The sequence below is a fragment of the Artibeus jamaicensis genome, unplaced genomic scaffold, assembly GCF_021234435.1.
Source record: "Artibeus jamaicensis isolate MK-2021 breed Jamaican fruit bat unplaced genomic scaffold, CSHL_Jam_final contig_3230, whole genome shotgun sequence".
In the NCBI taxonomy this organism is placed as follows: domain Eukaryota; kingdom Metazoa; phylum Chordata; class Mammalia; order Chiroptera; family Phyllostomidae; genus Artibeus; species Artibeus jamaicensis.
In genome coordinates, this window is record NW_026521764.1 from 5,656,491 (window position 1) to 5,681,142 (window position 24,652).

The 24,652-nt window shown below is 42.0% G+C and overlaps 1 protein-coding gene across 1 annotated transcript in view; it reads left to right on the forward strand.

Annotated features, from left to right (window-relative positions):
• The first annotated feature begins 1,587 nt into the window (after positions 1–1,587).
• The window catches only part of LOC119035283 (spermine synthase-like), a 28,391-nt gene continuing 5,326 nt past the window's right edge, over positions 1,588–24,652 (forward strand). The window contains 1 exon segment of the mRNA XM_053663635.1: positions 1,588–1,695. Coding sequence (XP_053519610.1) covers positions 1,588–1,695 — 108 coding nt within the window.

Sequence of the window (24,652 nt, forward strand, 5' to 3'; positions counted from 1 at the left end):
ACCCGGAGCTGGGGACCTGGCCCACACCCCAGGCCTGTGACCCAACTGGGAATCGAATGGGCAGCCCTTTGGTTTGCAGCCCGAGCTCAATCCACAGAGCTACGGCAGCCAGGGCTCTTTTTAAATTTTTATTGCTTTTTTTTGAGAGAGTAAGAGATAAACATCAGTTGTGGTTCTATTTGTTCATGCATTCATTGGTTGATTCCTATATCTGCCCTGACTGGGGATTGAACCAGCAACCTCAGTATATCAGGACAGTGCTTCAACCAACTGAGCTATCCAGCAAGGGCCCAAAAATATGAGTTGAATGATGAAAGAAGAGTAATGAATGAACAACGAGTAGAATAGAAGTCAATGGGAGATGTTTGTGTGACTCAAAGCCAAGATATAAGTAAGTAGCAGGGAAAAGAAAGGGCAGAAGAGGGTGCAACATTTGGGGAATAGAAATCATGAGGGGAATATAACACAAAGGCAGTATAGTGAGGAGGTAAAGCCTGTGTTCTCTGAAACCAGACTCCCTGGCTTCGAGTCCCAGCTCTCCCACACACTAGCTCTATGATCCTGAACAAGCAACTTCACTTCCCTGGACCTCAGTGTTCTCATCCATGAAATGGAGTTAAAATAAAATGGTTGGGACAGATTAAATGAGTCTACATGAATAGACTGTTTAGAATAGTGTCTAACACATGGTAATTGTTATACCGGTGCTGTCTGATATCATTATTTGGGTTCTATTTAATGAGGTTTATTTTTTCTTTTTTTTTTAAATATACTCTTTAAAAAATTTTAAAGGATTTATTTATTTATCTTTAGATGGGAAGGGAAGGAGAGAGGGAGAGAAATATCAATGTGTGGTTTCCCCTTGTGCGTCCTCTGCTGGGAACTGGCCTGCAACCCAGGCATGTGCCCTGACTGGGAATTGAACTGCGATCCTTTGGTTTGCAACCCCGTGCTCAATCTACTGAGCTACACCAGCTAGGGCCAGGTTTATATTTTTTTTCTAAGAGGACAGGAGAATAGCCAAGTTGGTGGCAGCTAGAGTGACACGTTGCCCTAGTTTGCCTGAGATGAAGAGGTTTGCCTGGAGATGAGACCTGCTGTGCTAAAACTGGGGAAAGTCCTGGGCAAATTGGGACAAGTTGGTTCATCTCTTCATTCCTGCAGGCAGTTTGACTGAAGGCTTGTTCCTGGTTCGGGAGGGGTCACTTCCTTGGCAGGTCCAGAGCAGGCGACCGTGAGGGATTCAGGTGGTTTCGTGGCTGAACAACAGAAGGCAGGAAGTGTGCAACTTGAAGCAGGAAGGCATAGATGGTTTAGATTTATATCAGTATTGCTTAAAACACAGGAGAAGACCCATCACTGTCTACCTCTACAAGGTATCATGTTGCTCAGAATGTCTGCCAGAGTTTTAGGAGGAAAAAGTATATTTAATTAAAATTTATAGATAATTGATATGACTCAAAGATTATTGAATCATGTGAATACATGTACCAAAAAGTCTTCCTCCACTCCTGTCCTCTGGTCAGTCAGCTCCCAACGCAGCAAGGCCATCCTTCCTTCTTGAGCCACGTACAAGAAAATACAAGTATGCGTTCACATCAGATGACCTTAAAGGTGGATGCAAACAACCATTCTAAGAAATGGGCAACTGAGAGCCAATCTCGCAAAGACTTTGGGGTCTACCGAGAAACTGAGGTTTGAGCTCTGTGGGCCTGAGGGTGAGACCCTAAGAAGTGGTGACGACATCAAAGCCCAGCCTTCACAGGTGACATCTTTGTCCCACCACTCTCATACTTTCACATAAGGACTGGCATTCTTAATTATTTCATTGTTAAGAGTCACAGCCACTTTGATATGGATTGGCTATGAATCTTATATTTTCAATATTTTTCAATATTTTTGTTGGTGTGCATTTAATTTTTGTTCCCTTTGTCATATTACTGGTTCAGGATGTTTGACAACCACCCCCTGAGATAATATCACTCTCCCCAGTCATCTCAGATTCTGACTGGTGGTTTTAGTTTTGTTATGACTAGTTCTATATTTAGGCGCATGTCGATTCTGCTGCAAAAGCTGTGCAGGACAGAGAAGGAAGATGCTGAAGGCTTGGGCTGGGTTCACCCAACATTCATTCTGACCCTCTGCCCCTGATGTCATCACCCCTCACGCTTCTGCTTGCTATTCTTATGTTCTCTCTCTCTTTCTCTCATTTTAAAGCCTCACCCAAGGATGTTTATTGATTTTACAGAGAGAGGAAGGGAGGAAGGGAGGGACAGAGAGAAAAGAACATCAACGTGAAAAAGAAATATCAATTGGCTGCCTCTCGAAAGTGACCTGATTGGAGATTAACCCCGCAACCCAGGTATGTGCTCTGACCAGGGATCAAAACTGCAACCTTTGGTGCACGGGATGATGCTCAACTAACTGAGCCACTGGCCAGGGCCCCTCTCTCTTTTTCTATGTTTAACTCCTTCTTACATGTCAAACTTCCATTTGAGTTGACCTACATTCTGAATGCATTGCCTTCTTCATAATTTTGTTGAATAAGGGTCAGCTTGTAATAAACTGTTTTTGTTTCTATACAAAGGTCTTTGTTGCCCTCTTTATTGAAAGTCATTTTCACTGGGAAATAAATGTAACTCTGTATTGGCAGCTATTTTCTTTCAGCACACAGAAAATATCATCTCTATTAAATGTCTAGCAGACCTTATTAGTCTATATTCCATGCCTATTAACCTCTCTTCCATTTTTCCCCATCTTTTTTTCCTCTAGCTATGTTCTGAATTTTTTTGTATAATCCCATTGTTTACCCCATTTACTGAATTTTTAATTTGAGGGGGATGGGTGGAGGTGGAGGAGGGTATAGGGGGATAAATGGCAATTGAAAAAATACAATAAAATATAAACTGTTAAAATAGTTATTGCCCTTGCTGGTGTAACTCAGTGGGTTCAGCACGGACCTGTGAACCAAAAGATCACGGTTCGATTCCCTGTCAGGGCACATGCCTGGGTTGCAGGCCAGTTCCCAGCAGGGGACACACAAGAAGCAACTATACATTGATATTTCTCTCCCTCTCTCCTTCCCTTCCCTTCTAAAGATAAATAAATAAAATAAAATAAATAGTTATTAAAGGCTAAAATTGTTTAAAATTCAAGTTATTAGTTTATTTCCCAACATTCAATTTAGTTTCCTTCTCAAATAAGTTAGATAACATTTTACATTTTCTATGTCTGTAGACATTGTCAAGCTCGTGTCTAATAATTTCAATACCATCATTATTAGTGGTTCTTTTTCTACTTTCCGTTTTTTCTGCTTTTTCACTCATAATGCCTGATTTCCTTGGGTGCTTGGTTATTTTTGCCTGTGTTCTTGTCATTGCTTTTGGAAAAGGATGTGCCAGTGTGGTTGGAGGCCAAGCACGAAGGTGCTCCTTCTAGAGAGGACTTATCTTCGTTGCCATATAAACCGTTCTGTCAGTCTAGGGTTACTTTGTCCCAGATTCTCTGCTTGAGGCTCCTTAGGACTACCTATAGATATAATTTTGAAATAAAAATCTTCATGAGGGCCACTTTGTGCTTAAAAAAATATATATATATATATATCTGAATTGGGTTTCCACCCCTCCCTGCTCAGCCCAGCATTAAGTCAACTTCCCTTGCATTCCCCTGGGGTTGGGGTTGGGTTGGTTATATTTCTGGTTCAGTCTGACTCTGGGGTTCCTCCTCACTGTGCGGGTTTTCATCCCCTTCTGGGTTGGACTTGAGGCTTTAATTTTCTTTTCACCCAACAAATATGAGTCAACTGGGGTTGACAAAGAACCTCAGGATGTAAGTGGCTTCTGCCCTCCTTTCCCTGGTTTCTTGCTTTCGCTTAGCTATCTTTTTCATTTGTCAGATCATCTTTGTCTTAAGAGATGTATTTTCATGTTTTATCCAGTATTTTTAATTGCTGTCTGTGAAAGATTTGATCCAAATAACCTAGCTTTCCATTATGAAAAAATAGCAGCATAATCACCTGTTTTTTAAGCACTTGCAGACTTTTCTATCATAGGCATAAACCAAAGTAATTTAACCACTCTCCTGTGGTGGACATTTCTTTCTAATTTTTTTTGATATGGTAAATAATACTTCAATGAACGAATTTCTACATCAACCAGTCTGTGGTACTTTGTTATGGCAGCTTTTGCAAATGAATATGGCTAAGGATGATTGAGGAATTGTTCATGATATCTGGTTTTACATTGTGTAAAGCTCTGTGATAAAGAAAATACAGTGGATGGAAACTTATTTTGATAACTGCCTCACCTGTCTCTCTACTCTGTTTATGTTAGTATACTTCTTAAGGAATCTACAAAGTCATTCCATTTTTGAGATAAATGAAAAACTTTTTGTGAAACTTTTAGATCTGTGACATTTTCTTATTCTTGCTTTTTATAAAAGCATTATGATATTAAATGGCATGACAGTGAAACTGGAGTATTTATGACTTTGATTAAATTTAGCTTTAAGTCTTAGTTCTAGAAATTAATTCTCCCTCTCGCTATATATTCAAACCCCTGAGACCTAGCCTTTCCTCATAATCAGCAACCCCGAAGGCAGCAGAAGACAGTAGCTGAGACCTGACTGATGGTTACATGGTCTGGACCTCTGCAGGCTGAAGACAACATCTTTGACCTAAGTTATGTTTCAGCTTCCGGGGTGAGCTGTCTCATGAACCCAGATGAAGGGATGCTCGAACAGACCTCAGAACTGTCCACAAGACCAAAGAAATGATTTATTACCCCTACCTCACCTCTGACCACTCAGCTTCCAGCATGACCCCGAACCCCCCAATCCATGGAGTTTTGCAATTTTGTCCTGTGCAATCTGTAACCTACAATGTGCCATCATTGGGGAGCTTGGGCCTTTCAGCACTAGTTTCCTGTTCTTCTGGTTGGCACCATTCACAATAAAGTAGCCACTATTTCTCCACCACAATTCTCTGCTTAGTGCTCGACTCTGCTAAGGCTGAGTGGACGAACTCTCTCTTTTTGATAACAACAGATGTACTCGTGTGGATAACTAGTGCTCTTTCAACATGATTGTGTTAGTCCGGGGCAAGGCTTCACTTCTCTGTGCACCATTTTCCTTCATAATGAAGTGGAGTCCAAATTGGCCCTTGGTTTCTGGGACACGGAGACATTCAAATATGAATGCCTCACTGAATGACTGGTGCTCAGCATGGACCAACTGCACATGCTTCTGTGGAGGAAGGCGATCAGAGAGCCCCACCCTTTCTCTGAAGGCTCGTTTCCAGACCAGCCTCCAGATTGGGCAAGCCAAGATTTTTGAACTCCCTGTTGTGTCTTTCAGTAGATGAGGGTAGAATTTGGCCCAGAAGGCAGTGACTGACAGGAGATGCATGCTGGGACTGTCAACAGAAAATCTGTTTACTAGCGAATTGAAGAGCAGCCCTTTCTGGTACAATTTGCAAATGATTTACATAGGTTTGCTGAGATAGAAAAATAACTTCTATTTGCTTAATAAAATTTTCTAATATTTACATTACAGACTACTTCTGATAAGAAAAAAAATCTAATATTTTGCATTTTTTGAGGAGGGTTTTGAAAAATCTTTATTTGATGTTCTTCTGGCCCAAGGAATTTACTGGTGTTAAGCATGGAGGGAAAAAAGCTTGGGGCTTGGGGTGTGTTTTTCTTTTATAAGTTGAATTTAATGGCCTCAGGTCATATTCTGTAGGCCTATGCTTTGGATACCCATTCAAATGACTGAAGGCCTGGTTAAAATAATTTCTTGTTAAATCACTTATATTATCCACATGCCTAATTGCCATACCTATGTTCTCCTAGAACCCATCACAGTTCTGCACGCATTAAGTGACTGTGCAAACTGTTAGAAATGCACAAGAAACAGAGGCAGGAGGAACCTGAATATCTGGTCCAAGCGCCTTTATTTGATGCCTGCTTACAGCAGGCCAAGTCGGGATGGATCACAGCATTGGGGGAAGGCAAGAGTGGGATTTTTAAAAGAAAAAGCGTGGGGTCTGTGAGGGGATAGGGAGGGGTTAGTCTCTTGTTCTTCTGGGTGGGCATCTCAGAGTTTCAGGATGTGAGCCAGGACAACAGGTTAGGTGAAGGGAGGGCTGTTCCCAGGTACAGGAGGGTCAGTCTGACCGCAGGCCACTGTGGCTGGGACCAGGTGTCTGTCATGCACCATGGGAGAGACTTTATGATTAAGCTGCAGGCTACCAAGCAAGTCAGGACAATCGAGTCCCGGGCAGTCCAGAGGGTTGGAAACAGGCCTGACAGGGTCATTAGCAGTCTGGGGGTTGGGGAGCTGGCTTGACACTTTCACAAACTTAAATGTAAAAGACAAACAAACTTCATGTACTTCATTTAAAAAAAAGGAAAGAAAACACACCGTAGCCTAACCAAATAATTTGAGATTTCTCTCAAATTTTTTATACCTTTACATGCTATAATGTAAATTTGAATAGGAAATCTATAGAAGTATTGTACATAACAATAATATTTGTTTTTTATTTTTAAAATAATTTCAACATTACTCTAAAGTTGCAGGAATAGTTCCAACAGTGCCCATATGTCCATTGATCGGAAAGCCTATTCAAGTTTTCATCAGTTGTCCTAGCAACGGCCTTCATAGCAAAATGGCCAAATACAGTATCAGTTGTTGCCTTTAGTTGTCATACTTCTGAAGGGAATCAAAGTTTTGTTACTCTGAAGCTGCCTTTGTAGGATATTAATTGCAAGCTGTTTATTGAGAAATGAGACTCACAAAGGATAGTTGACCCTTCCTTCTTTCCTGCCCAAGAGATTCAGACAGAAAAACCTGCTTTTGGAAGGAAGCCTCGGCTTGATTCCCTCAAGAATCTCCACCCTGGGCCCTGCCTGGGAGGCTCAAAGGCGAGAGCACTGTCCGTGCACTGAAGGGTTCCCCATCAGGCACATACCTAGGCTGCGGGTTTGAGCCCTGCTCCAGGCATGGATGGCAGGCAACAGATCGATGCTTCTCTCTTTCTCTAAAATCAATAAACATCCTTAGGTGAGGATTCAAAAAATAATAGTAACCTTCACCCAGGACTCCCGGTCTGTTAGGAGGACCCCCTCTGTGTGCCATTGTCTGTGAGTTGGCACACAAAAATTTTTCAGCCAGGTATTTTCCTGCTCTTCCACTATCTGTAAAAAGGCAAAAGAGCTATACGATCTGAAGAAAGAGTGGAGTACCAACTACCTGTAAATCAGCAGTCCTCAGTTCTGAAATCTAATACCCCATTTCACCCCCTTCTCCTTTTGTCCAAAAATGTCATACATATGCAGTGTTGTCTCACCGTTCCTAAAATTTTCATGATTATGTGAAATCCCCACATTCATGAATTAAAATTTTGACTTCCTCCCACTAATCTGTCTGTGTTGAACTGATTATTAGCCCAGCTAGAAGGATTTAGAAGGTGGGCGAGAAAGTATTATTTTTTCAGTCCCCCACACCTCCTCGTCTCTTTTAATCCAAGAAAATTTCATAGGCTTTCCTTGACTTTCAAACTATGACTTTTTAAAAGACAACGGGGAAGTTATTTTGTAGCCTGCTCCTCAATGCAGGGCTGTCTGATGTTTCTCTCTAATGAGATTCAGGTTATGCATACAGTTTTGGCAGGGGCATCATGAGAGCAGGGATATCAAAGAGAGCTCATTTCTCTTTGCGTCCTGTCAGGTGACACATAAGGTTAGTCTGGTGATGTGACATGTGATGCTACACTTGGAAAATGTGGTGCCTGCCAGCTTACTTCACTGGAAAGCTACTCTTTCCCCCTTTATAATTGTCTTTTGTGGGGAGAAAATTGGGGATTATGTAAGTATTCCATTTGTCATCTAACTTGCACCCACAAACTTTAATATTTATTGATGATTCTTGCCTGAATTGGTTGTTACTAGGTTGTCACCAAACGGTGATTATTTATTTATTTAGTTTATATTTAACAGCTGGCCTTCTACCATTCGGAAGAGCTTTTTCTTCTTCCCATTTATTTTTTTTGTGCAAGTCTGTATGAACACCAGGATATTTTATTCAATAGCTTATAATCCATTTCTATCACTTTATATGTTGATGCCCTAACTGTCTCAAATTTGCCCAGTGGGTGGCCCTTCAAATAGGCCTCTCTGCCAGCTAGACACGCCCTATCGTTTTGGGGAACTTCATTACTACCTGACATTAAATTGCCCTTCATACTCCTCTTGTGCTTTTGCTGCTCAGCCCCAAAATCACTCATTTTTCCCCCTAAGACCTCTTCTGTTAGTGGAAAATGGTTTTTAGAAATCAAGATCTGCCTGCTAGGTATGCTTGCTGCTCTGAGCTATTTCTGTTTCCAGTACTGCTCAGTGAATGTAGGTGCATCTGTATCCATTTTTCTATATATACCTATCATTATAGCTATAAAATAAATTCAACAGTACTTCCATTTCAGTTCAAACAAAATACTGCAAGGTTCAGGGTTCATTATCCCTCTTCCTTCTTACATTTATACTGCCCTTATCTGACAGCAAGAAAGCAGGCTCCATCATCCCCCATATGTTTACTTATTTGTTCAATCCCCCAGTTTGTCATGAATTCTCTAACCTGCTGCCCCACCATCCATTCAGCTACTTTCTGGTGGTCCTTCTTGCTTGAGCCTACCTAATGACTTTTTAGAGAAACTGTTAAGGAAGGAAGGGTATTCATTATAATACTGATCATGAATAGGTATGTGAGGAGAAAGTCAGTGAATCAGGGAAAGAAAGTTTAAAAACAGGGAACTACCTGACTGAGAAGGCAGTAATTAGTTTGGTGAGGCTAGGTTTTGTTGCAGTAATAAACAACCCTGATCTCTTAGCAGTTTAAAACAACACATGTGCATTTCTTGAGCCCACAAAGTCCACTCTAGGCCCCAGTGGCTCTGGAAGGTCACTGCTCTTTGTGAGGTGGCTCAGCACTCCAGTCTGCTTTGAGCTCATAGTCGCTCCATGAGATCTTGGAGGCACCAGAAGGGAACAGAAGACCAGCTCTCAATACTTCCCCCATGGAAGGAACCCATGTCAATTCTGCTCACTATTCATTGGCTAAAGAAAGTCACATGACCACTCATCAGTCAAAGGGTCAAGAAAGAATAATCTTCCCCACTGCCCATGAGAGGAGAATAAAAAATAATAGTAAACACAGGAATAATCACCACAAGGCGTTTTTTCTCTTAACTGCTTAAAAAAAAAGCTGGTGATATTCAGATTCATCGTGGGGGTTTTTGTGTGTGTGAAAGAGATTTAGCCCTGGCTGGTTTGGCTCAGTGGGTTGAGTGCTGGCCTGTGAACCAAAAGGTCACCAGTGTGGTTCCTGGTCAGGGCACATACCTGGGTTGTGGCCCAGGTCCCAAGTTGGGGGTGTTCGAAAGGCAAGGGATCAGTGTATCTCTTGCACATCAATGTTTCTCTCCCTCTCCTTCTCCCTCCCTCCCCCTCTCTAAAAAAATAAATAAAATCTTTAAAAAAGAGAGAGACATGTAGCCATAAATATTTTTGAAATCCAGGATAATTAAGTTCACACTACAGCAACTACGAAAATCATTTAAAAATTATTTACTTCCAAATTTATATGGACTTAAGTCTGAAGTTAGAGATGGTTCTGTGGGCAATTTAAAAAAATACTTTTTTCCCTCCCACCTTATAAGTTCTTCTAGCTGGGCTATTAATCAAGGTAACAGAGACAGATTAACAGGAGAGAATCAAAGTTTTTACACACATCCATGGGGAATTCACATAAGTTTGAAAATTCCAACGACAGGGAGGCAACATTGGGCATATACAACAGTTTTGGAAAAGGGGAAAGTGGGAAGAGAGAGGTATTCGATTTCGGAAGTGAGAACGAAGAACTACAGGTGCTGAGGAAGCATGGAACACGCAAGGCAGGTAAATCCTCCCCCAGTTGCCCAGAGACAATGGGACACAGCAGGTACTTCTTTTATGCTAACAGACCCCTACTGAAGCCCTCTGTTTACCATACTTAATTCAAATTAGGCTGAGGTGAACATCCTAAAATTTCTTTTCTAAAGCAGATTTTTTTCTGTCTGGATCTCTTGGGCAGGAAAGGGAGAGGATTACAAGTTCTTTCTAAGTCTATTTTCTTAAATAGCTTAAAACAACACCCCAAAATGGCAACTTCAGGGTGACAAAGTTTTGGTTCCCTTCAGCTCACTTAGGTCCCACTCAGAGAGCCTTTTAGTAACTATTTAGGTCAGCAATTTACAAACTCAGCCAATACTTTAGAATCAGTTGGGGAGGTTTATAAAATAATTGTCTAGCCCTCACTCAGAGATTCAGATCCAGTCAGCCTGGGGTGGGGCCCGGGGAACAGTGCAGGAACCCCCTTGGGCACGGTTTCCCTTTCTGAGGTTTCAGGTACCCACAGTCCACATCGGTCCGAAGATATCAAATAGAAAACTCCAGAAATAATTAATGAATTTTAAATTGTGGGCCGTTCTGAGTAGCATAATGGAATCTCCCGCCGTCCCGACTGGTCCGGCTTGGGATCTGAATCGTCCCTTTGTCCTGTGTCGCTATTCATGCTGCACGTGCTCCCCGCCACGAGTCACTAAGCAGTCGTCCTGGCTATCAAATTGACCATCCCACTAAGGCACTGCTTGTGCTTAAGTAACCCTCATTTTACTTAATAATGCCACTTCCCATAACTTTTATTATCATACGTTGTCACAGTTGTTCTATTTTATTATGAGTTATCCTTTTCAATTTCTTACTGTGCCTGATGTATAAATTCAACTTGATCATAGGTATGGGTGTATAGGAACAAATACACAAGGTTCAGTGCTGTCCCCACTTTCAGGCATCCACTGCGTGGTGGGGGGTGTCTTGGAATGTATCCTCTGTGGATAAGGGGCGACTACTAGAGTTTTAAACATTCCCTGGTGAGTCAAATTCAAAGTCAATCCCTGAGTCCCGTCCTGACAGCACTGTGCCCCACCAGTCCTTTACTCTGAACGCCACCATCCCTGGAAGACCTTTCCACCCCGGGCCTAGGTCGAATGCTCCCAAGTCCCTCTGAACTTTCTCCTATCACACTGCACTATATTTATGTGGATGCTTTGCTATAGCAAGTTGTGAGTTCTATAAAGATCAGGACATATTAATTGGATACCCAACTCGTGGCATGCTACCTAACACACAGTAGGTGCTCAACTCATGTGTGTTAAATACATTAGCAAATAAGTACATCAAATTGAACTTAGAACTTTCTGTCATTTTACTCTCTGGTTCAGTGTAAAGATTTATTTATACTGAATAAAGTATAACAAAACAGACAAACTATTATTTGTATCCTTTGTGAAGGACTAATATCGAGCTCTTGTAAAAAGATCCTGGCCTAACTGCACTGTGAACACTTGTAGAACCAAGTAAAAACAAGTAAAATATTTGATGCTTATTGTGATTATTTGAACTCATTCGAGGGTTACACACACTCAGGAACTTTTTTTAGGAACATCAGAAATGGCTATTTGCCTCAGCATATTAGATCCGTAGGCATTTGGTTAAGATAACAAACAACAACTGTGCTGCCTGCAGGGTGAAGTTTATATAAACTTTTCTGTTCAAGGACTCTCTCAGCCTCTCCCTGCCTGCCTTCCTAACTTCTTATCCTAGTTGAGTAGAGGTGGAAAGGGCTGAGATTTTGAATCCAGACACCTGGGAGTTGGTGCTATTCTGTCGGAGAGTATTGGGCCAGCTTTTTCATTTCTCTATTCCCCATTTCCCCAGGGGAACAGGACCCACGTCTCATGGTCCATTCGAAGGTCAAGTAAGACATTGCGCACGGCAGGGCTTTGTACACTGGGGGGCGCTACGCAAATGCTGCCTGCGGTCCATTGCCAAAGGGAGCGACTGACAGAAGCCACACTCACCGTTTTCTGGACTTTGTGCCTTCTTCGACCTATGGTATTCTTTCTTCACGTTTCCGTCTATCCAGTTATTATGCCCAGTGAACGGTAGTCTCCATCCCTTTCCTCGAAATGCTATCTCTAGTGGAACTCCACCAATGGGTGCCACGTGGGTCGCTGCATTTTCTGTCCTGCTGTAAGTGGGGGACGGCGGAGTACAAAGGAAAGCTGCCACCCATGTGCTCACCAGTTTCACATGTGCGTTAATTGATTAATTGAATAGTTAGCTTTAATTATTATGAGAGTATCCGGAGCACGGTTTGTGAAATTCACAGACTCTGAGTAATCTGAAACCTGTCCCCTTCAGCCTGCCAATCCATCTCTGCCGAGAAATGCAGTCAGTGGACTCCTGAGAGAAGGGTTTGATCTGCGGGTCAGGGACAGAAGGATTACGGAGGGTTTTTATATGTTTTCAGAGTGCCTTTCTATTTCAGGAGAAAAACAATACACACTCCATTTCACAGGAGCAAGTGGCGTTAGACCAGAGAATTACTTATTTAGTAAAGAAATGAATTTTTACTCTAAACCACACTCATTATGTTTATAAATATTAAATAGGGAATGAAAGGAATTTAGAAAGCCCAAACAGTGTTGGCGATTGTTTTAAAAGCTGATGCAGACGTGTAATTGAAAATATTTCAACTGCGTGAAGGCCTATATACATTTTTGCCTGATGACATTGGTTGCCAGGGCTTCCTGTTGAGATTAGAGACTCACACTAGCATTTACCAGCACAGTGTCATGGAAGGCTGATTCTGCACCATGCTCTGTGAGGAAAGGTTTCAAGATTAAACCAGCGGGGTAAACCATGCATGCTCTCATGCCCCTCTTGGAGATTCACGATGCATGCCTGCCTGTTAAAATTGACCACTTTGACAGTAAAGATCCTGTTTAAAGTTAACTCTGTCATTTCCAAATTTCTTTCACTGTGGAATCTTTTGAAAAATCGTTGTTATAACTCCTATTTACAGCTGAAAACCTTAGAGTCCTGTGGAAGTCCCACTGGGAAACTGAACTGCATACATGGATGAAATACATTCACTTGCTCAGCTACCCCACAGAGTGTATTTTCTGGAATGGAGTTGCAATAACAATTATGTAAATTTTTACATAAAGTGTAATGTGATTTAAAACTAACCATGAAACTTTTTTGTTGTTGTTATTGGGTTTGGTTTTTTCTGGTTTGTAACAGCTTTAATGAAATTTAGTTTACATATCATACAATTCACTCAGCTAAAGTGTACAATTCAATTGTTTTTGGGTATTCAGAGCTGTGCAGCTAGCACCAGGCTCAATCTCAGAACACTTGCGTTACCTCATATCCTTTAACTATCACGCCCTTGCCCCTCCGCCTGCCGACCCCGGCCCTAGGCCACCACAAGTCCACTTTCTATTTTTGTAGGTTTGCCTATTCTAGATATGCCAAATAAATGGAACCGTGTAATATGTGGCCTTTTGTACCTGATTTCTTTCACTCAGTGTAATGCTCTCAGGGATCTTCCATGTTACAGCATGTGTCAGTACTTCATTCCTTTAGCAATCAAGTAATGAAGATTGACAGAAGGCCAGGAACTTATGAAAGCAGATGAAGGGCAGGATTGGTGAGTTGTTGTGCCAAGAACTCTCTGCTACCTGTGTGGGGGCCATTGTGAACAAGCACGCTGGTCCTCCCTTGCAGGGAAATGAGGTCGTTTCTAGAACAGAAAATGCCCTTCCAGGGAGAGGGTTGCCATCTTCTTTCCCTTCTCCATTGTCTCATGCTTTTGGCTCAAAATTGCAGAATTTACCTCCTCTGCAAAATGTGCTTCTTGAAAATATTTTGTGGATCAAAAGTGATGCTGTTAATTGATATACAGGACTGGAGGGTCGAGTCGGTTTTTCCACATGATTATCTAAAGTCAGAGATGCTGGTACTTGTTTCCTGCTTATTCACAGACTTGAGGAGGGAATTTCCAGGGCAGGCGTGGGGTGGGCAGATTGCATGGAACTGCAGTCAAACCTTTTAAAATGTAAAATAGTCAGGGAGAGAGAATGTTCTTTCTCTCCCGAGGCACCTAATAGAATTGTTGTAGGGATATTACATTTTGTAAAGGGTCTCACAGCAATTTTCAGTAATTAGCTCAAAGAGCTTTGGGGGCCAGAAGAGTTCTCGTGCTTCACAGAGGTGGTAAGACAGGACCTGGGCACATGTCCTTACCACCCAGTCATACTGTCTTCTGTCACGAAGAAGTACAACCTGGAGAGCAGGAGATAACTAGCAGTCTTTGCTCTAATACAGTCATAATACAAATAAATAACAATAGTTAATAAATAACAATTTACCATAAATTGCATTTCGCATATTCATAACTGTAAACTTCCTTTTGCCTATCCCATATATGTATGCTTCTTTATTATACAGTAGAATCTTAGTTATAGGCTGTTAATTTACTTGATTGGATTTTTTCATTCACTCGGTGAATACAGATCGATGCCTATTGTATGCCATGCATTGTGTTAAATGCTAGGAATACAAAACCAATAAGATACAATTTAAACTAGACATCACCAAAATTAAAAAATGGGGCATTAAAGGATATCATTAAGAAAGTGGTTTCTGGGGGTGCCATCAAGGAACATGTATGAATGATACAGGGTGCAGCCAAGAAGGGGGTGGCCCCCCAAAAATTTGGAATGGTGTCCAGAACTCAAGGTATATAGGAATTATTGGAGAGACATATAAGATGTTCTCACTCCTTCCACCACAGGTGTGAGTTGGGGGAAGGGACACATGGAGCAGGAACATGCAGGGCTGTTTGTACAGCCACAGCATTGCAGCTACTCCATGGCATGGTCATTTAACATATCCATAGCCTTTGGCGGTCACTTGGATATGTTAAATGGCTGTGGCCAGGCTTGGAGCCAGGGGGATGAAGTCACTTCTCCCCAAGATGTAACTGGGGGCAGGTCCCCCGAGTTACAGTGCCTGTGTGGGAGCTCGGAGAGGATTGGCTCCATGACATGGGGCCATACCTACCCAGACTCACGAAGGCAGCCCGATAAACTTGTAATAATACAGAAATACCGTCAGGTTTAACTGATGGTGGGAGGAGTCAGAAATAGGGGAAACAGAGGAAGATTAGTGCAGGCATTTAAACCCAGACACGGCAGCCATGGGGGAGAGCCATGTGGTTTGGGGCAGAGTTAGGATCCCCTCTTGCCCAGGTGAGAGAGAGAGCCATGCAGCTTTGCCAGAATGGAGATCCCTGCAGCCAGGTGAAGACACCCGCTTTTGGTGGAGTGAGGACCCCTGCAGCTTTGGTAGAAGAGGCCCACGTGGCTTTGGGGTGCCCCCTTTGGCCACGTGGCCTGGAAAGCAGGAGAGACTTTGACTGGAAAAATGGGTACAAAGAACTCTTGCCAGTGCACCGTGAAGAAGGTGCCGCATGACTTTGGATTAATTGGAGATCCTGCCTGGACAGCGACACAGCTGACAGTACCAGCGGCCTGAAACACAGACATGTGCTCTTTTCCTGATTTATGGTACCCGGAGTTAGGACAGGGGGAGAAGGGAGCAGGTGTGTGTGTGTGTGTGTGTGTGTAGGTATATGCCCTAAAGGACTTTGATATTTTAATGAAGGCTTTAGGTCTGAATAACATTAAATAAGCATTTTGTTTCCATTTCACAAATCTCTGGCATTGAGAGATGTCTTTCCAATTGGCAACTGCCGATTGGCCCAGTAGGTGGTCCGGACCGTATTAGTATACCATCCTCTGGAGTCCAGGGCCCCGGTGTATCTGTTCTGTAACAGTTTTTTTTTTTGTATCCCTGGGTGGGCCAAATATTGCCCCCCTCGGACCTCTGCTTGGTAACATGAAGGACACATGGACAAAGCCAAAGCGGGTGGGTTTGGGGGGTGGGAGGTGGGAATGGGTGGGGAAGGGGGCTGTAAAAATGGAGACAATGGTACTTAAACAACACTTAAAAAAAAAGAAAGTGGTTTCTGGAGAATGGGGAAAAAGTGTTACAAATAATATACCTAATAATGGAGTAGCATCCAAAATGTATATAGAACACTTATAACTCACTAGTAAAAAGATAAAGAATTAAATTAAAAGTTGGGCAAAGGATCTAAATACACATTTCTCCAAGGAAGTTATATGAATGACCAATAAGCAAATTAGAAACGCTCAATATATTAATGTTAGGGAAATGCAAGTCAATATTGTAATGAGATATTACCTACCACCCACTAGAACTGTTATTGTCAGAAAGATGGATGTTGATGAGGACATGGAGGCGCGGAAACCCTCATGTAATGGGGAATAGAGTGGGGAGAAAATAGGAAGAAAACCCCCACAAATGTGGGGTGGGGGAGGGGAAAGTGGGGGATCGCTTTTAAGATACTTGGCAAAACAATGGCATGTTAAAATCTGTGTTGCACCCTCCTCCCGCACAGGCAGACATGACTTTGGGAACATTCAGGGACTCCAGACATAGCCTGCCAGAGCATTAAAGGCAGGAGCTGGATGCCCTCACATCTCTGAGAACTCTTGCCCTAACTAAAGATGGCAGCCAAAAGAAGGTAAAAGATACAGGGGAACTGGCAAAAGTAGCATGTCATCGGAGGGGCTGGATATGAAGTGACACAGGAAGTTTCGGGCTGAGCATTTAAAATAAGGGCAGGCAGAAAGAGAAGGAAGAAGCAGTTACACAGTTTGAAAGGATGTAGATAAGGGGCTCTGACCCACCATGAGGTCTGGTGCATAATGAGATGCCACATGGTTCTGAGTAAGAGCTAGAGCAAGAAAGAAGAGACCTGCTGGGAAAACTGGCTGGAGAAGACAGTAGCAGAGCTGATGGAGCTGTGCAGAGACCTGCCTAACCAAGCATGGATCCTGGGGAGATGCCTGGAGCTGAACTGAACTGTGACTCGAAAGGCTGAGCCGCAGACTTCTGCATTTCTGAAAGATGGTACTTCTGAGTGGCATATTCTGAAATTGGCCTGGTTTGGCAAAGGGAGGGAGGACTATGTGTTTTTGGGTGTTTTAAAAGGAGTAGGACTTAAGGGTCCAAATCTACCTTTATTCTAAATCTGTATAACCTTTAAATAAATAACCCCTTTCCTTATTTACCAGACTTTTGCACTGGGAGTCATGCTGCTTGATGGTGGGTGATTGAACCCCACAGCTGCTCCAGAACAGCATTGGTGGGGTTCTGTAACCCAGACTGCTGCTTTGGGAAGGGTAACACAGTGCAGCTGCTTTGGGAAACAGTTCTGTTTTTGTTGCTGGCACTTCCTCAAAAAGTTAAGCATAAAACTACAATATGACCCAGCAATTCTACTCTTAGAAATTGCCCAAGAGAAATGAAAACACATGTTCACACAAATATTTGTACATAAATGTTCAGAGAAGCATTATTTGTAGTAGATCCAAAGTAGAAACAACCTAAATGTCCAACAAGTAGAGAATGGATAAACAAAATGTGGTGTATTTATACAATTGAATATTATGCAGCAGTAAAAAAGAATGAAATATTGGGTCAGGTTACAACCTGGATGAACTTTGAAAATGTTTTGCTAAGTGAAAGAAGTCAGACACAAAAGACCATGTAGGGGCTAAAGAAAAGAAATTAATACTTTTTCTCCCACCTTCTAAGTTCTTATAGCTGGGCTAATAATCAAATTAACAAGAGACAGAGTAACAAGAGAAAATCCAAAAGTTAATACACGTGCATGGGGAATTTACACTCATAAAAATTCCAAAGATAGTGAGGCAACCTTTGGTGTATATTGGACAATGGAGAGAAAGAGAGAGAGAGAGAGAGAGCAGAGTGGTAGATTTCAGAAATGAGAATGGAGAATTACAGGTAGTAGAGAAGGAGTGGAACACATGTGGTCAGCAGGTCCTTACTTGGCCACTCAGGGACGATGGGATGCAGGGGATATCTAGATTACAGGTCCCTGCCTAAAGCCTTCCTGTAACAGGGTGCAGCCAGGAGGGCGCCCCCAGAAGGATTTGGGATGGGGTCCAGAGCTCAGGGTGTCCAGGAAATATTATGATGTCCTCACCACCACCCCCAGGTATCAGTTGGGGGAAAGGGCAAATGGAGTCAGGGCCATTGAGAGCTGTTTTGCATAGCAACAGTTTTGCAGCTAACCTCTGGAATGGCCATTTAACATATCTATAACCTTTAACTGGTTTCATAGATATGTTAAATAGCTGTGGCCAAGTTTTGAGCCAGGGAGAAGGGAGTGGCTTCTACCCAGGATGTAACTGGGGGGCTGGTCCCCTGAGTTACAGTGCCTGTGTGAGAGCTTGGAGTTGATTGGCTCCACGCCATGGGGCCATACCTGCCCAGACTAACGATGACATCCCAGTAAAGCTGGGAGGGTATGAGAGTCCTGGCCGGTGTAACTGATTGTAGGAGGAGTCAGAAATGGGGCTGCAAAGAAGGATGGGTGCAGAGATTTAAACCCAGACTCGGCAGCCATTGAAAAGAGAACCATGCGGTTTTGGCCAGAGTGCAGACCCCTGCAGCCATTAGGGAGAGCTACACGGTTTCAGCAGAGTTAAGACCCCCTCTTGCCGAGGTGAAGAGGAGAGAGAATCATGAGGTTTTGGGCGGAGTGCAGACCCCCTCTTTCCCAGGTAAAAGGGAAAACCATGCAGCTTGTCCAGAATGGAGATCCCTGCAGCCAGATGAAGAAGAAAGCCACATGCTTTTGGTTAAAGTGCTGAGTGCTGACCCCTGCAGCTCTGGTAGAAGAGGCCCACGCGGCCTTGGGATGCTTCCTTTGGCCACGTGGCCTGGGAAGCAGGAGAGACTTTGACTGAAAAAATGGGTACAAAGAACTCCTGCCAGTAAGTTATGAGAAGGTGCCACATGACTTTGGATTAACTGGAGATCCTGCCTGCACGGCGACACAACTGATAATACCAGTGGCCTGAAAAAACAGACCTGTGCTCTTTTCCTGATTTAAGGTACCTAGAGTTGGGACGGTGGGAGAAGAGAGAGCTGTGTAGGTGTATACCCTAAATGACTTTGATATTTTAATGGAGGCATTAGGTCTTAATAGCATTAAATAAACATTTCGTTTCCTTTTCACAAATCTCTGGCATTCCAGTTGGTGGCGGACAGAAGAGCCCAGTAGATATTAGTATTTCGTCCTTGGGAGGGGCCCCTGTTGTTCTGTAGCAGTTTTTGGCATCCCTAAATGGGCCAAGTATTGCCCCCCCTGCCGGACTTCTGGTTTGGTAACATTCCCATTTACTATACTTAATTAATTAGGCTAGGGTAACATCCTAGATTCCCTTCCAGGAGCGGGTCTTTCTATTTGAATCTTCTGGACAAGAAAGACAGGAGAATCAAAGACTCTTTTTGAGTTTATCCCTAAAGGCAGCTTCAGGGTGAAAAAATGTAGTCCCCTTAAACCACACATTGTACGATTCCATTTATGTGAAATGTTTAGAATGGGCCAACCTATAGAGGCAGACAATAGATGGTTGCTTAGGGCTAGAGAGGGGACGTTGGGGTAGTGGCTAAGGGGTTTGGAGTTTCTTTCACAATTCTAAAACTGATTGTGGTGGTACACCCACAACCCCGTGAATACACTAAAATGACTGAATTGTGCACTTCAATGTGTAAACAGTATGGTATGTTTATTATATCTCAATAAAGATGCATTTTTTAAAGACATACTTTGTGTCAGATTATGAAGGATCCTGTATGTCAGGACTTAGAAGTTTGCCATTAGTGTGGCTGTGGTTCTCAGTGTGGTTCTGGACCAGCAGTATCATCTGGGGCTTGTTACAAATACACATCTTCAGCCCTGGCTGGTGGAGCTCAGTGGATTGAGCGGGGGCCTGCAAACCAAAGCATCATGGTTCGATTCCCAGTCAGGGCCCATGCTTGGGTTTTGGGCCAGTTCCCAGCAGGGGAAGCACAAGAGGCAACCATACATTGATATTTTTCTCACTCTCCTTCCCTTCCCCTCTAAAGATAAATAAATAAAATCTTTAAAAAAAGAAGAAGAAATACACATCTTCAGGCAGGCTGTCTTCCACATTGGCTGAACCAGAAACCCTGGAGGTGAGGCCCAGCTACCTGTGTTTGAACAAGTCTTCTAGGTGATTCTGATGAATGCTAAAATTTGAGAGCCACGGGATTAGGGAAAAATAATAGATTGGGAGATATCATTTAGGATGCTCTTTCAATAATCCAGGTCAGAAATTGTGGTGAGCATAGGTGGCTTTAAGTAGGGAAATAGAAAAGGTGACAAAGAGATGGGCGGGGATTGATCCAAGAGGAGAAGTAAGTAAAAGCAACTCTCTCTCCTACCTCAAACAATCCTGCTCTTAAAATTATTTTTTACCAGATGTATCTGGAAGTGCTTCTAAAAGGGTCTTAATATACTTATCTATTACACTAGTGAGTTAGGAGGTAATGATTAAAGTTGGTGGGAAAAAAAAAGCTTGAAAATATATTTAAATAGATAATGGAAGCACCCTATTAAAAAAACAAACAAACCTAAAGGAATAGTCACCAACATTGTAGAAGAGGGGAGGAAATGAGTACTGAAAATAAATGATCTATTTATTCTTCTTGACAATCTCTTGAATGATCTTGAATTTTTTGAATGATAATTTCTTAATTTGACAACTAAATTTTTGAAAAGGACCATAAACTTATGTAAAGAAGAGCTAAATCGAGAAATGGTTAGAAGAAATTTTATCTAATGAGGTGGGAGGGTGGATCTTTTAATTATACACCCTTCTGTGCTTAAAAATTAAAGGGTTTTTTTAACCAATAATCTTCTAATACAGTAGATTACACCCTCTACTAATCTCACTAATCTGATCCCTCTTAAGGAATCAGCTACAGTTTATGACTAAATATGAAAAAGCAAGAGTTTTAAGAGGAAATGCCAGAGATTTAAATTTAACATGAGGAGACAATCACCTAATGGTAACACACATAATCTCGGGTGTTTCCAAAGCTGCAATAACTGTTATCTTTTTGATGTGACTTAATACCTCAAGATTCTTGATTTTCTAGTTATTTTTCTTGTCTAAATTTGTGTTGCTCTTGTCTCCCAGGTGTGAAACATTTCTCTGAGTAGATTTATTTCACTTGGTCCATCCAAATCAATAACATCTTATTGGGCCTTCAATGCACTCAATTCCATGGGTTCTTATTTGACCAGACATCCCAGGAAGCCTGGGACACCTTTTAAACTGGCTGTCAGCTCCATCATTTTCCAAAAACATATCTTTTTAAAACTTCAGTGACCTTTGTGTTTCTAGAATCAATGGTCAATTCTTGGTGCACACCTTATGTAACCTCTCAAATTCAGATGATCATTCACCTATTTACTATCTTCACTTGGTTTCCAGGACCCCAATATCTTGACTTTCCTAATTGCTTCTTTTCAGTTTTTTTTTTGTGGTCACATCTTTAAACACTGGTGCTTTCAGAGATCAGTCCTCAGACCTTCACTCACCTAGTCATTCCCTAAATGATTTTATCCAAGTCTCATGCCTTTAAATGGTATCTATAATATCTAAATGATGTTTCACAGCATCCCACTTTATATTTCCATCTCTTGTTTCTTTTTTTAAAATATATTTTACTGATTATGTTATAAATTTGTTCCAATTTTTCCCTTTCTCCCCCCTCAGTTGGGTATCCTCCTTCCCTCCAGCAATCACTCCCACCCCCTGCCCACTTATTTCATGTCCATGGTCATGCATGTAAGTTCTTTGGTTCTCTATTTCCTATACTATTCTTAAAATCCCCTTGTCTATTTTGCTTTTTAATACCTGCACCTTTTCCCCTATTTTCTTCTTTTCCCCTTCTTCCAAATGATTTCTATACCTATGACTCTGTTCCTGTTCTGGATGTTTGTTTAGTTTTTTTTACTCAATAGTTGTGAATTTGTTGCCTTTTTTATGTTCATAGCTTTGATATTCTTCTTTTTCTTAAATAAGTCTCTCTAAGATTTCATGTAATAATGGCTTGGTGATGATGACCTTCTTTAGCTTTACTTTGTTTGGGAAGCACTTTATCTGCCCTTCCATTCTAAAGGATAGCTTTGCTGGGTAGAGTAATCTAGGATGTAGTTCCTTGCTTTCCATCACTTTGAATATTGCTTGCCAGTCCCTTCTTGCCTGGAAAGTTTCTTTTGAGAAGTCAGATGATAGTCTTACAGGTGCTTCTTTGTAGGTAACATTCTGCTTTTCTCTTGTTGCTTTTAAGAATCTCTCTTTATCTTTAACCGTTGGCATTTTAATTATTATGTGTCTTGGTGTGGTTCTCTTTGAGTCCAACTTGTCTGGGACAAGTGCTTCCTAGACTTGTATGTTTATTTTCTTTGCCAAATTAAGAAATTTTTCTTTTATTATTTTTTCTAATAAGTTTTCAATTTCTTGCTTTTCCTCTTCTCCTTTCTGGCATCCCTATGATTCAGATGTTGGCACATTTGGAGATATACAAGAGGCTTCTTGTGCTAACTACATTTTTTAAAATTCTTTTTTCTTGTTGTTCTGGTTGAATGCTTATTTCTTCCTTAAGTTCCAAATTGCTTATTTGAATCCCGATTTCCTCCCCTTCACTGTTGTTCCCTGAAGAGTTTTCTTTATTTTACTTAATGTAAGCTTCATTTCTTCCTTTTTGCTGTTGCTGTTCTCAGTGAGTTCTTTGAGTATCCTGATCACCACTGTTTTTAACTCTGCATCTGACAGGTTATCTCTGTTTTGTTTAGTTCTTTTTCTGAGGTTTTGCTCTGTTCTTTCATTTGGGCCACATTTCTTTGTCTCCTCAATTTGGCAGCCTCCCCATGTTTGTTTCTGTGTATTAGGTAGAGGTGCTTTGTCTCCTTGTCTTAGTAGTGTGGCCTAATGTAGAAAAGGCACCTGTAAATTGTGCGGGGTGGATCCGTAGGGAATCACCAGGGTTGGGCAACCTGCCTCACTGCTTCATGGCTCTATGTATGGAGAGGACTCAGAGAAGGGACAGTGCTGCTGCCTGGCTTCTGGGGGTTTGCCCAACACTTGCCCCATTTCCAGGTACTTTGCTTACTCCCTGTATGTGACTGGTGCTGTTCTAGCTGTTGCCCTGGTTCTGAATCCCAGAGTTGGTGGGTTTGTGCATATTCTAAGACCATCTGGGCCCTTTAAACAGAGTTTCCTGAAAATCTGGCAGTTTCTTCCATTGCCCCAACACCCACTGGTATTTACAGTCAGAAGTTATGGGGATTTATCTTCCTGGCACTGAAACCCTGGGCTGTGCAGTCTTACCTGGGGCTGGGATCACTCAATGCACCACACATGAATGTGAGGCTTCCCACATATCTCTTCTTCTCTCCAACTCATCTCTACGAATCTGCCTATCCTACCCATCTAAATTAATGTGGTTTCCTTAAATCCTTGGTTGTTAGACTTCCATACAGTTCAATTTTCTGACAATTCTGTGTCTTATTTGTTTTGAGATTTAGTCATTCTTTTTGTGGTTGCATGAGGAGGTGAAGCATATATACCTATGCCTCCATCTTGACCAGAAGTCCCAGCCCTTGTTTCTATGAACTCCTGACTTGTTCTCCCAGCTGCCTATTCAGTGTCTCCAGTTGGGTGTTGAATAGAGATTTCAAATTTGACCCATTCCAAAACATTGCCCCTGTTAATCCTTATCCTTTTGCAGTCTTTCCCAACTCAGTAAATGGAAACAGCCTTCTTCCTTTTGCCAACACCAAAGCACATGGACTTATCCCTGTTCCCTTCTTCCTCTCATACCCCAGTTATAATCCATCAATAATATGGAAGCTCTCCCATTGGATATATTCAGAAGACCACTTCATAGCATCTCTATTTCCAGTCTGGGTCAGACAGCCAGCCTTTCAGTCCAAGCTATTGCAATAAATGGCTCCCCTGTGTCCATCCCTGTACCTTTCCAATTCTCCACCTAACAGCCAGAGTGAGCTTCTTAAAACATACACTGGATCATGTTACTCTCTGGCTTAAACTCTTCAATGGCTTCCATCTCACCCAGAAAAAAAACACAAAGCCCTTATATCCCCCACCCCAGGTATGACCTTATCTAGCAAATCATCCCATGGTTGTCTTTCCTTTATTAGGGATTGGTTTCACTCTGTACTAGATAGATCCTTTTCCTGCAGCTAGTCATCTTGAAAACAGAGGCAACTGAATACTGAGAATATTGAGAGTAAGTGGCTGAACAGGAGTATTTCTATCTGCTAAAAATCAACTAACCAACAAAAAAGAGTACTGTTGGTAATACTCCAGTAATCAATGTACAACAACTAACAGTATCAACCTATAAGCTCAGGTATTCCAAGGATATACTTTATTCATTATTCTATAATTCATTATTTTATATCTAGAGCAATGCAGTCTCAGAGAACTTTCTGAGGTGATGGAAATGTCCCATATTGGCACTGTCAAATGTTGTGGACATATGCCCTTGGACAGCACAGACCCTGAGCCCCCATTCTTTTCAGAGGTAGAAAACATAATCAATGCTTAGCAAATTCTGTCAAAGCAAGGACTTCTCAGTCAGTTCAGGGGACCCACACCCCTTCTTTATGCCCCCAGTCGCACCTAAGTTTTACAAGGTTCCTTGAAAGTCTCTTATTCTCAACCTCCAGCTGTCATTTTCTAAATTTC